The 12,505-nt window shown below is 43.5% G+C and overlaps 1 protein-coding gene across 11 annotated transcripts in view; it reads right to left on the reverse strand.

The window, feature by feature from the left end:
- Set2 (SET domain containing 2) overlaps positions 1 to 12,505 on the reverse strand; it is a 95,556-nt gene that overhangs the window by 79,681 nt on the left and 3,370 nt on the right. For all 11 annotated transcript variants that reach the window (XM_084595092.1, XM_084595101.1, XM_084595098.1 and 8 more), the window contains one exon: positions 8,871 to 8,948. In XM_084595092.1, coding sequence (XP_084451218.1) covers positions 8,871 to 8,948 — 78 coding nt within the window. The remainder of the gene's footprint in view (positions 1 to 8,870; positions 8,949 to 12,505) is intronic.

A 12,505-nucleotide genomic window follows, 5' to 3' on the forward strand; every position in this document is an offset into this window, starting at 1 on the left:
CTAACAAGTTAGGTCAAGTGGGCTGATCACTATAGGCCAATTTGGGTCTGGCATTTGTAGCTGCAGCGATCAAACCTTATCAGTGGATGGCGTATCGTCATGTTTCCCCAAAATATTTTAAATATTTTGTATTTCATACCTCGTGGCCAATCAGATTCCCAATCTGTGACTCTCAACAGATGCCAGACTATGGATTTGAGATAAAAACTTGATAAAACCATGTCAGACCTGCTATCTGTACAGGTACTCCTGCATCTTCGCAGAAGGGACAGATGTGCAGATGAATGGTTTCTAGCAATACTAGCTGCATTGTTAAAGCCTGCTTGCATCATTTTGTGGGCTTATACTGCCACAGAATAATATCGCTGTTACACGGGCACATCGGACTGTGATCGGTAGCGATCATGATTGAAGTTTCAGCAGGGTAGAGATGCACCGTGCTACACATACCCACTTGTTTCCAATAGACAAATTAGACAGCTACATAAGAGAGGGCACTACGCGCATGATGATCGTCGCCATCGGTTTGTATATATCTAAAAATACACGTTTTATTAAAACTTTCTTCTACCTTTTTAAAAAGACCACACCTTCCGTAGACGAGTAGCAGTTGTTTGATCCACTGCGCACGCAGGGAGGATACCAGGCGACTAACACACATGGGAACAACGAAGCTTGTTCGAGCCCGCACGTTTGTTTACCACTGCCAAAACACACGTGGTTTTGAGTTTGTACACAGCTTTGCAATACAAATCACATAAATCTAAATAGAAATTTATTTATTTTAAGATTGTAATTTCTTATAACACATCTTTTGAGCAATCTTTACTGTTACTTGGTATATTTGGTCATTGTCTGGGAAAGATGAAGGCAACGACAGCAATACTGTAGTAGAGCAGAGTCGTGGGCGATCGTGACTGAATTCGCTGTGTAGCAACGCTGGATCCGCATCGAGCTCGATTTCGATCAATTTGTGCCTGTGTGACAAGGGGTATAAGTGACGGCGTCCACTGCAAATTATTTTATTAATTAAGGCGCCGTTCAGCACTTACAAAGTGCCAACCGGTCGTTTCTTCCATGTGAGCTGCATTCTTTGACCTCCCCTGACAGTTCACGAGTTTTTTTTGTCGCGTTCAACAGATTGTGCTATGGAGCTTTCAATATGGTGAGGCCCAATTTTTCTCTGAACTCTGGGTTACACTTTACAGGTAAATTTTTGTGAGAATCGGAGCCAAGAAAACACTTTTCGCAAAGCCTTGTGAATGCAGCAGGATTTACACACAGAGGGCAACTCTATCTAACATTCGCTCTGTGCAGGTGACAAGTACTTGGATCTTTGTTGGCTATGCTGATAATTGTTTGGCAGTGAAAGGCACGTTTATTGCCGAGAAAATTGCCTTTAAGAAAATTTTCTTGCCATCATACAATTCGAACTCTCGGTGTCAGTGACACCATGATCAAAGTTTGGAAGGAAATGATACTGCGGCCCCAGAGAGCTGAATATGTGCATCCATGTGGATGGAGGGTGACATCTGTATTTCAATTCAGCCTGTTCTAGTTTATAAAAACTTACTTTCAGTGGAAATGGCCTCTTTTTCTTTAGAACACGGCAAGCTATCAACACAACTTCGAGATGTTTGTCACTGACCATCCTAAGTTTGCAAATTTCTTCAAAAAAAACCTGGTTGTTGTGATGCATCACCTTCTAATCAAACAAATGCTTTTTCTGAGGACTCATTAATAGTAGAGTTACAGCAATCAAAATCAATCCACAGCGCCATGCTTCTTTTCTTCCCTTCAGCTTCTGAAAAGCTTCTCTCTCTTGCCTGGTCAACTATCCTCCGTAAGGAAATAGTCCTTCTCCTCCAGTTAAATTTAGCGGGAGACGTGCAGTCTGATGAAGTATGTCAGATGCTGACGTCATGGCCTCGCCTTGGCTAATATTTTTTATCTTGCTTTTTGCTCCACAAGCATTTCAGGGATGTGGGGCAGAGGACTCCTAGGCAACCTTTCGTTCAAAAGTCAAGAAGAGGGCTACACAGACGACATGCTCGTCCACGCCCTCATCGAGCTGCCCGAGCTCAATGGGTGGCCAAAGCATGGATGACAGGCTCTCTCCAGTGTTGCTTAGCAAGGCAGACCGGTGCATGAATGCATCTTTTTCTGTGTGTACTTCGGTGCATTTGGGTCTTTCTGTGTTCACAGTTGCACGAGTGTATGAGTGGCATAGCACAAAGAACACTCCGAAACCTATGTGGGCAGGCAAGAAACTAAAAGACCTCGTTTTGTGTGTGTGTCGTTTGCATATGCGAAAATGAAAGGCGCGATACAAAAGCAGCCGTGCAGACGATACAACATGCTTTACTCGTCAGTCAGAGAATAAGACTAATAGACGCCTCCCTGGATGGTAAGTCATCCCAGGGCTCAACGGGTCAGCGTAGAGAACGGGGTTGGCTTTCCTGTGATACCTGAACGAAGCACTGGATTTGTTTAAAATGTTCAAACCTTGTTCAGTAGCCCTTTTACGATTTACTGAAGGTGTTCATAAAATAGCCCAACATATTTTGTTGAATTTAGGATGGCACCCCAAGTTGCCAAAGATATTTGAGAAACACTTAAGTTTCGCACTTAAGTCTCTTACGAAGTCTAGGAGGGGTCCTTAGTACGGAACTCCTGTGGTTTTTACGGCAGCTGTGTGTGTGAGAGTGTATGTGGTGAGTGCAGGCTTTTGAGTATGTGTATGTGGGTATGCGTGCGTATGGATGTACAGTGCAGTGCACCTATAACGATACCAGTTATAATGATATATCGCTTATAACAATGAAGTTCTTGAAATTTATCAATTTCCCCATTGGTCCAATGTGAAAATAAACCAGATATAATGATCGATTATCGGCGGTACATCGAATACAATAGCTTTATCGCTGCCCAGTAGATAAATTTACGACGAAAATTTGAATGTTTAATAAAGAATAAACTATTAAGAAGAGAATGACGTGAAAATACGACATATGCGACGAAAACGGACTGTCGTGGAGAAATCTGCAAGCGCCATTGCGTGCGGTTAGGAGATGAGCACTATCATCACAATCGCTGCCTGTTGCCGCACAAAATGTGCGGCCTATCGCCATCACTGATTGTGCATCCGTGGAAGATGGCGCCGATCACATTTACGGCGCAATAGCTCTTGACATGAAACAGCAGATTCATCGAGATTTCAGGCAGGGTTTCAAGGTCGAAAGCCTCGTGAAAAAATACGGGCACTCGCACTCTACGATTTTAACTATCATCGAGGCTGGCGATGCCTTGCAGTTCATCCGTCGCTAATTAGCTTCATGCACGCAAAAAATACTACCGCCAGTGTGTGCGCTACTGGAAACGATCCTCACAGCAATTGTCAAGCTTCAGCTGCTGCTCAAGCGAGCGTGACTTCAGACTTTTTTAAGGGCTATTTTAAGTGCTATTGATGTATCCTGTAATAAAGTGTTTAGTGCTCTTTACTACGATTAGCATTGTTCAACCCGATTTACTCATCGCTGGTAAGTAGGCAAGCCTACATGCATGTGAAAATATGTTGGTGTGTGCTTTTTCTATTTTTTTTTTTTTTGCGTTTAGTCCAGATATAACGCTAATCGCTTATAAAGATCAGATTTTCCGTTTTTTTTTTTTCCAGTTTTCTCAATATCGTTATAAGTGGACTGCACTGTATGCATGCACGTGCATCTGTGTGGGCAACTGTGTGCATGTGGGAACGCCAGCATGCGTGCATTGGTGGCTGTGTTTGTGTGCGTGAGTGCTAGCGTTTGTGTCAGGAGCTCAGTGCACGAGTCATTAAATTTTATTTCCAACATATACATTTTTATGCTAGGTTCCTGAAACTGTGGCACAAAGCCAGTAAGCAAAAGCAGTGAGAAGACGTGGCAAGACACCGGGTGGATATCGCTTTTCTGGTACTGCAAATTTCGCAAGGAAGCGAGCGTGAAACGCGTACAAGATAACCATCTACGCGAGCTCAAAGCTGAGGCAAGCAAGGCATCTGCTGCAGAGCAAGGCATAGTAGAACCACCATCAGGCAGACTGCAAATGTGTGGAGACACCAGCAGTAAGGACATGAGAGGAGAGGCTCACAATTGAATCTAGTCTAATAATGTTGGATGAGACAGCATTAATGGCTTCTGTCGGCAGCTCCACTTGCAGGTTCATATCCACGTACATCAGTTTGCTGCTTTTATAATAACTAATCCCTTAATTTCCACCTCTGTGCAGTCCCCAGCCACACTGGCATAGGTCAAGCGGGCTGCGTTTTTATTTTGGATTTTAAAGGTCTTAGTATGACTGAGAGGTGGGCATTTAATAAAAAGCCGATTGCAAAAAAAAAAAAAGACTCATAATGTGCATACAGAGAAAAAAAAAAAAAAGTCAGGACGGTGCTTTTAAGGGCACTGAACCTTGCAGTTCCTCAAGGCTATCCACAGTGCATTTGGAAGTGGGTATGGAAAAGTAATGCCTTATAGACCAACACCGTGTTTACAAACAAAGGGGGCGCTCGCGGCGTCACAGCAGACTGGGGGTGAAAAATAGGGTTAGCGCCCATAGGAATACATGGAACAGAAATATTTCTAAGCAGATTTTTAATTTCACGAGAGAGACTTTTTAATGGAAAAACAGAGAATTTTGCCGGCGTTTAGATTTCGCTGGCATGCTACTCTGTGTGGGTAGAGGAATTCGGGAGCGAAAGATTGAAAAAAGAATGGTGAGAGAAATAATAGAATTTAAGGGGGAGATAGAACACGGCCATTAAATACGTGTTAAGGTGCTTTGTGGAGTAATGATATAAAATCAAATAATGAAATGCATGATCCGACAAATGTGCTTATAGAGTTCACAGCTTGCAAAATGCCTGAGGGAAACATGCGAGGTGAATTTAGAGTTTGTCAAGGAGTCCAATGTCTTTCAAATATGTAAATAAAAAGTTTATCAAGAGTCTCTGTTGCCTAGGGCAGGCTAAGGGACCTAAAACACTGTTCATTGTTAAAGGCACCGGGGAGAGCTTCTCCATGCTGTGTTCATAGTTTGCATGCTCGTCAGCGTACGCAGTGCACTCAAGTAGGATATGTTCCACAGTTTCAATCGAGCCACAGTTGTCACAATGCGGGCTGTTCCTTTCACCGAAACGGTAGCGCAATCCATTTGTGTATGCACAGTTTAGACGAAGTCGGTGGTAAAGAGTTTCTAGTTGGCAAGGATATTTCGGAGGAAGTCTTGATTTCAGATGTGGGTCAATTGAATAAAGAAATTGGTAGTGATGCGTTGGCAAGCTCCTAAGTCGATACTTTGTTTCGGAAGCAAATTTTTTAGCCATTGGGATGCATCAGATTTCGTGAAGGTCCTAATGTATCTTTGCTGCACCTACGACCGGGCATGGATAATATAGGAGGCCAACGCTGAGAGCATGTTACCCTGAAACTGGTATATACATGAATGCATTGCAGTGAAGCATGTAATCTCTATTGCAGGCCCATGCTTCAACAGTGCGCTAGTCATACCACCGGGCAGTTTTATATGCTCGGAGTTGTGGCGCTGGACAGCGACAGCAGATCAAACATCGGCATCACTTTGCGGCACTACGCCACGGCTCCAAGAGGCCGTGGCTTCATTGGTTTGGGGCAAAATTGGGATCCCACTTAGCACCCCAAGTTTTGAAATGAACCAAGCTGCTGCAGACCACTGCTTCGTATCGTCCGATCCCATTTGCAGTTGAAAGTATGGGAGACAGGAAAAATTCTGATTTTGAATGAACAAAGTTAAGTTTTAATGTAGTACACAAAGTATGCTGCTATGACACATTTTCTGCGCCAAGCAATAGCTTGTTCATTTCTTAAAGGTATAATGCACAGATATCCTGACCTTGGGTGAAATACCTGAAAATGCATTCAAGAAGCGCGATTATCAAAGGCTGCAGCATTTATTTCATGTACTTTTGCATGGGCGGCTATTTTCTAAGTTTTGTATGTGTGTCGCAGACGCCGTTCACGTAGGCGGCTGGCGTGGGCAACATCACACGTTTCACAGCGACCTGCTCCTGCCATACCGAAGTGGCATCGCTTCAGCTGTCGTGCCTGAGGTTTCAGAGTTGGTGGCGTGAAATGATGCTAGAAATCAACAGTTAAAACAAAGAGGTATTACAAATCTCGATTATTTCAATATCGAGTTAATCAGGGACTGTACATCATACAGCTGCGATCCCGCTGCCTGAGCAAGTGATGAAGGGTAAAATAAGCTGGGAGAGTCAGACATTTCGGCCAAGCATGCACACCCAGAAAAGTAATAGCTTTGCATATTATGTATATGCATCGGTCAAGTTTTCCTGGAACCGAGAACATCAAGGAACGACAGTCATTCAGTGCTTCATCCGCTGAAAATTAGCTGCTGCTTTGCGATAGGGGTCACAGCGGTTGAAAAAGAAAATTTTACACACCGTAAGCAGCACCAGCAGTAGAGCGACAGTTCAAAGTCTAATAACAGGAACCTCAATAGCAGTAGCAAACAATACGAAGCAATTTTTGTCTGGTGCTTTGCTACTACTACCCTGTTAGACTTTATTATGTATTCTTTATTTCTATGTGATTACATACATTCAACATGTGCTACAGTGAGCGCTTTTATTGCGAAAGCAATACTACGCTAGGTTTCGAGCCTACAGTGTAGCGTGGTCCGGTACTTACGCTTTACACCACGTGACTATTGACGTCGTACCAGCGCGAGAGCTGGGCTACCAAGTCGGCTCTTCAGCGTAGCGTGGCTCGTAGACACGCCGAGCATTCCACGCTTCTCCCACTAGGTGTGCTGTAGTGTAACAGGTGGTGTGACTTCATAAGCGAGGCGAAGATGGGCTACCACGTCGGTTCATCAGCATAGCGTCCGGGCGCTTTGCGCTTCCCGCTAGGTGTGCTGTGGTCTAACAGGTGGTGTCATCTTCCATTGGAGACACTTCGCCTCTCTTCTCTCTTCGGTAAGTACAGGAGGGGAGGCTGTGCTGTATAAAGCATGTCATTTCAGTGCTTGTAAGACAGTTTCATGCTGTCTGAGAAGCAGAGGGAGAAGGCAGCTCACCAGTGTGAAACCAGGAAGTGACAGCGAGGTACGGAGACAGAGGAACAACGTGAAGAGCGTCGAGCTAGACGCCGTGCTCAAGATGCGGCTCGGCGAAGCGTGCTTCTTCTCAAGCCACCGAAGCAGAACAAGACTTATCGGGGCGGGACTTAATGTCTGCTCTGAATTGTGAGGACTCTGTATCTACATAACTCTGTATCTAACCAGTGCGGAGCGCAAGAATGCAACTAGAGGGTTACAACGTGCTCAAGAAAGTGTAGAGGAACGACAAAAGCGATTTGAAAAGGCGCGTGCGTCTAGGGTGGGAAGTAACGAGGCCAGAAAGAAACGGCGTGCGGAAGAATCACCTCAAGAGAAAGCTGAACGTCGTAAGAAGAGGCAGGAAGGGTCACTTGCAAAGGCCGGCTACACTGCTGTCAACGGAGATCTACAGGATCAAAGGTGTACAGACTATGCCCGGAGAGTGAGTCAATTTGATTATACTACACGCCAGTTCCATAGATTGCTTTCGCAATCTCCTAGGCTTAACTACAGCTAAGCCACTGTGAATTTTTTCATTTTCAACCTTCCTTGTTCTTTTTATGGGTCGCATGTAATTTTCATGTATTTCAGGTTCCCTCTTTGCAAAGGTTTGACTGTCATGCTTCTTGCGCTTTCTAGGAATTACATACGGCTAAACATGAGGTTTAAGCCGCTGTTAATCCCATGCTGAGGATTACGAAAGAAGGAGATGAAGAAGATGGCTACACAATATCAAAGAAAACTGAGCAGAGTTTAGGGGGAACCTTAGTTCACAAGCAAAAATTTCAACGAGATCACTTGTCTGTGCATCCAGGTGAAGACATGTTCTCTTGTCGAAACGTTGGCTTCCAGATTGAGCGTCCCCCTATACCCTTGTTCGTATTTTTTATATAAATGTGCTGAGGATTAGCGACGCACAACAGTTTGGTTTGCATTTGCTGTGGACGAAATAGCCCTGACAAAAAATCAGACCCAGAAGATTTTTCTACAAGGCTAGGGCACACAGCTGGATATTTTTATGTGCTTGCCACCTTTTAGAAACATATGTCGCTTCCCCACGCTGAAGTAATGTTACAACCTTGAGGAAAACAGTTCTTTTGCATCTCCTCCCCTTCGCCGATTCAGCAGCTGCGTGAAGACTACAGAAAGTGACAGCACCCCTAACGCATCCCCTACGCAGTTTGTACCGCTGACACAGCTTCAGCTTGCGCTCGCCGTGGCCAACAGACAGGCGGACTAAGCGCGGAGGCAGGGGAACGCGTGACGTCATTGTGGTTTCAGGTACAGCCACAGGCACACCAGTCAAAGAAAAAAGTGAGGAAAAAAACAACAGTGTGTTGACTTTGTGCAACAAAAGATGCGAGCTTAGTCGTCTTAGGAACGACAGCTTTCGTTGCAGTACAATAGCGGGCTGCCTAAAATTTGATGCAGCATCCCTTTAAGTCCTCTGACTAATGGGATGAAATGCTGCAGGTATAGCGATTTGTTAAATCTTGCACACACTTTGCGTGCATTGCAAGAGTGCTTTGTAAACATGCACAACTAGCTTTTTCTCAACTCCAGCCAACTCTTAATTCACAATGACAATGGTCGCACGGGCCACATCGGCTGCACGAGAATACAAAAGGTCAAATTTTTATCTTCCAACATGCAGTAATGTACAAATGAAGTGTAACGAGCACAAAAATTTGTATTTATTCCTTCATCTGAGCTCAAAGCATAAAGGTAACACTCACTTGTCCACACCTTTGCTGTCCTCACTGGTCGAGCCTTCAGAATCCCCATTCACACTTTTCAGAGCTGTGGCAGGGGAACTGCGATAAGAAAAAAATATATATATATATATAAAGACGAATGATCGCATGTGCATATAATCCTGGTGCAAATTCCATCTACAAGCCAAACTTATTTTTGTAAACGAGATTATCAGGAATGCTGTTTTCGACGATGGTGGAAACTTGCTGTTCTCGAATTCACAATTTTACACTGGGAGCAAGGAGAAAAACATTCTAAAAGTCTTACAGGGCTTGAAAAATACTCAAATAATGTTCATTAGCAAATACGAGCTGATGCAGAAGTCACCGATTCTTCAGCCTTTTTGCACACACTGTATTTCACGTAGCAAAGAATTTAGGGGTGCCACATTTGGAAAATTAATCATGTCTCCTGCTATGGTCGGGTGTAGTAGCGCGAGCTGAGTCTCAATGTGAAGCTACAAGTAGCACAAATGCCTTCATAACCTTCCGCTTTTGAAGGCATTTATGCTACCTGTAGCCTGACACTGAGGCTCTTCACCAGCAGAAGGTTACATGAGCACCGCTGTGGCTGAATGATGCAATCACTTAGCTCCCACCAGCAGCTTGTTGTTGCCATTACTTGTATTTTCTGTGAAATTTTCATGTTGATAAATGACTACTTTGACCAACATGACGAAAAAAAGTAGACATTAGCAATACTCCTTTTCGCTTTCTTTGATGTAGAAAACTACTGGCACCTATCTTGTATGTTTCCCTGATGGCATGCCTTAGGACAGTATTAAAATGGTTATTGCATCAGGCTCATTCACAGGTATTAGTGCGTACATCAATCGAAAGTGCATGGAGTAGTTGTACTGAACCTAGAGTGAAAGCAGTATTGTATTGTATTGGGTTTAATGGCGCATAAGCGGCCCAAGCTATCATGCGCCAGGCACAAGGTTGTATCTTGAGTTTAGTGGAGTATATGTATTCATTCTACAGTTTCTTTAAAGCATTTGCTTCCTTTAGAAAGCTAAAAACACATGACAGATCAACAAGACCATTTTCACCTAACATCAATGCTGGATGGAACGGAATGTGTTCATTGTAAAATCTAGTAAAATACTTTTTCCTTTGTGTTTCAAGTCCTGTGCATGAAAATAAAACATGGTTTATGCTGAGTTTCTCTCCGCATTCTTCACACAATGGTTTGTTTTCTTTTCTCAACAAAAAATTATGCATCAAGTGAGTATGGCCAAAGTGGAGTCGGCATAAAATCACTTCTATGAAACGTTCTTGATGATGACATGATTTCCATTCCCCAAAAATCGGCTTCACCAACTGCAGTTATTTACCTCTCTACACCATGATGACTGCCATTTCTCCTTTAGTTTACAGCGCACTAGCGCCATGCAGTCTCTGTATGGAATATTTATGTTCTTGATCTGTTTGTCATGGGCTTAAGCAGCGCAAACGTCTGCTCTCTCATTGCCTCCAATTCCGACATGACTCGGGACCCAACAAAATGTTATGCCCTTGAGCACAGGCTGCTGATATATTATGTATGATGTCTCCAAGTGGTGGAGCAACTGCGTTTTTGTGGTGAAGGGCTGTCAAGACATGCAAGTGCATAACACTCAGCGGTAAAAATGCTCGTACACTAAGGTAGTCTTACTATTTTTCCAATTTTCCTCGCACTACTGCACTTCCAACATGCTTGATTGTCTTGGAGCCATCTGTATAAAACTGTGTGCAGTTTGAGTACTTTTCTTTAAGAGCTAAGAATTCTTGCAAAATATGTTCATGTGGTGTTTTCTGTTTACAAAACTGAGTCAATGTGAAATCACAAACGATTGGGGGGGGGGGGCTGTACCACGGTGGTAGTGGATCGTGCCTTGATTCAATATCAGGGAGGGCATTTAGTATTCCCAGCTCTTGGCATTTATCCTCGAGCTGGAGTAGCAAGGGTCTGATTAACTGGGGTCTATTGTTGAACAACATTCTGGAGCCGCACTTTGTAACAAGAGGGTAGCATTTATGTTTTGGTAATGAGCGTATTTTGAGGAGATATGAAAAAGTAAGCATGGTTCTTCTGTATTCGAGGCAGGGTTCACTTTGTTTCAACGTGGAGACTGTTTATGGGGGGAGAGGTTCTATATGCACCAGATGCGAGACGTAAACCCAGGTTGTGCACAGGGTCCAGTTGTTATAGGTATGGTTCTCTTGCAGACCCGTACACAACCCAACCGTAATCCAAACAAGACAGTACAACGGAGTGATAAATGCGCGAAAGGCATGTTCTATCAGACCCCCTGTGTTTTCTTGAAAAGACCTTGAGTATATTTAGGGATTTGGTAGCTTTCTTTTTAAGAGTAAAAGTTATCCCCAGGAATTTGTGCTAATTTTTAACTGGTAATTCAGTCTCGTTCAGGTGCAGAGTGGGGTCAGTTTGTACCCGCGTCACAAGTTTATTAATTGTTAGCTGTACTTGCCTCTCACACGTTACTATGTTGGAAGAAGTGCAAGCTATTTGAAGATTGTCAACGTAGACCGAGTACATAATAGATTTTGGTATTGCCTTGGAAATGGAAATCATTTTTACTAGAAAGAGTGTTGTGCTTAATATACGTCCCTGCGGAACACCATTTTCATGGGTAAAAGTTTTTGATAGTGTAGCACCAAGATGCATCTGAAATATACAGCTAGAAGAAATATGAAAGGGAACATGAGAGCTTTGCAAAGAGCTCCGCGCTTTGCAAAGTGCTGCCACTAACGCAAGACGAGAATGGGTGGCACCAAGGGTATGCTCGGGAAGAGCTGCCGACCAAGCTTACTTTATATGAGTCTTTACCACTGATTCTTATTGCCTGTCGGTGACAGAGCATTTGAAAGAGTGGAGGCCACGCGCTCTCGTGTTCCCTTTCATATTGCTTCTAGCTGTACGTTTGGATAGATAATCGTATAGAATTTTGAGCCTTCGGTCACGAATCCCTACCCAAGTCTGCTAGGTCGCGTAGAATCCCGAACCTCCAGGTTGTGTCGTATGCTTCGTCATGGTCAAAGAAAACTGTGAGGTAGTGTTGCTTGTGTATAGAAGCCTCTCTGACTGTGTTTTCGAGGCGAACCAGATGGTCTGTTGTTGAACATGTTTTTCTAAAACCGCATTGGTTGATGTCCAAAAGTTCACGAGATTCAAGAGTAAACATTATTCAAGATTTGGCTAGACAGCTGGTGAGGGCGATGGGCCTATAACTGCTTGAGAATGTCGGTGGTTTTCCTGGTTTTAGAAATGGTACAACTATCGCCTTCTTCCAATCCTCTGGGAGTATTCTACCAATCTATATTTTGTTAAAAAAAATTCAAAAGTGCTTCTTTTGAACATTTGGATAGATTGGCAAGCATTTTATAATATATTCGGTCGGGGCCGGGTGCAGTTTGTTTACCTGCGGATAAAACACTTTTTAATTCTTATATTGTAATTAGGCTATTGTACTCCTCATCTTGGCTTCCACTTGTTGGAAGTCTTTGTTTCTCAACTGTTGTTTTGTGTTTTAAGAAAGGTTGAGTGTAAAGTGAGGAACTTGAAATTGTTGAGAAATGTTCGCTTAATGGTCACACACCCGTGTACACCCTCT

The sequence above is a fragment of the Amblyomma maculatum genome, chromosome 2 (assembly GCF_055883805.1).
Source record: "Amblyomma maculatum isolate TAMU_Amacu chromosome 2, ASM5588380v1, whole genome shotgun sequence".
Lineage (NCBI taxonomy): Eukaryota > Metazoa > Arthropoda > Arachnida > Ixodida > Ixodidae > Amblyomma > Amblyomma maculatum.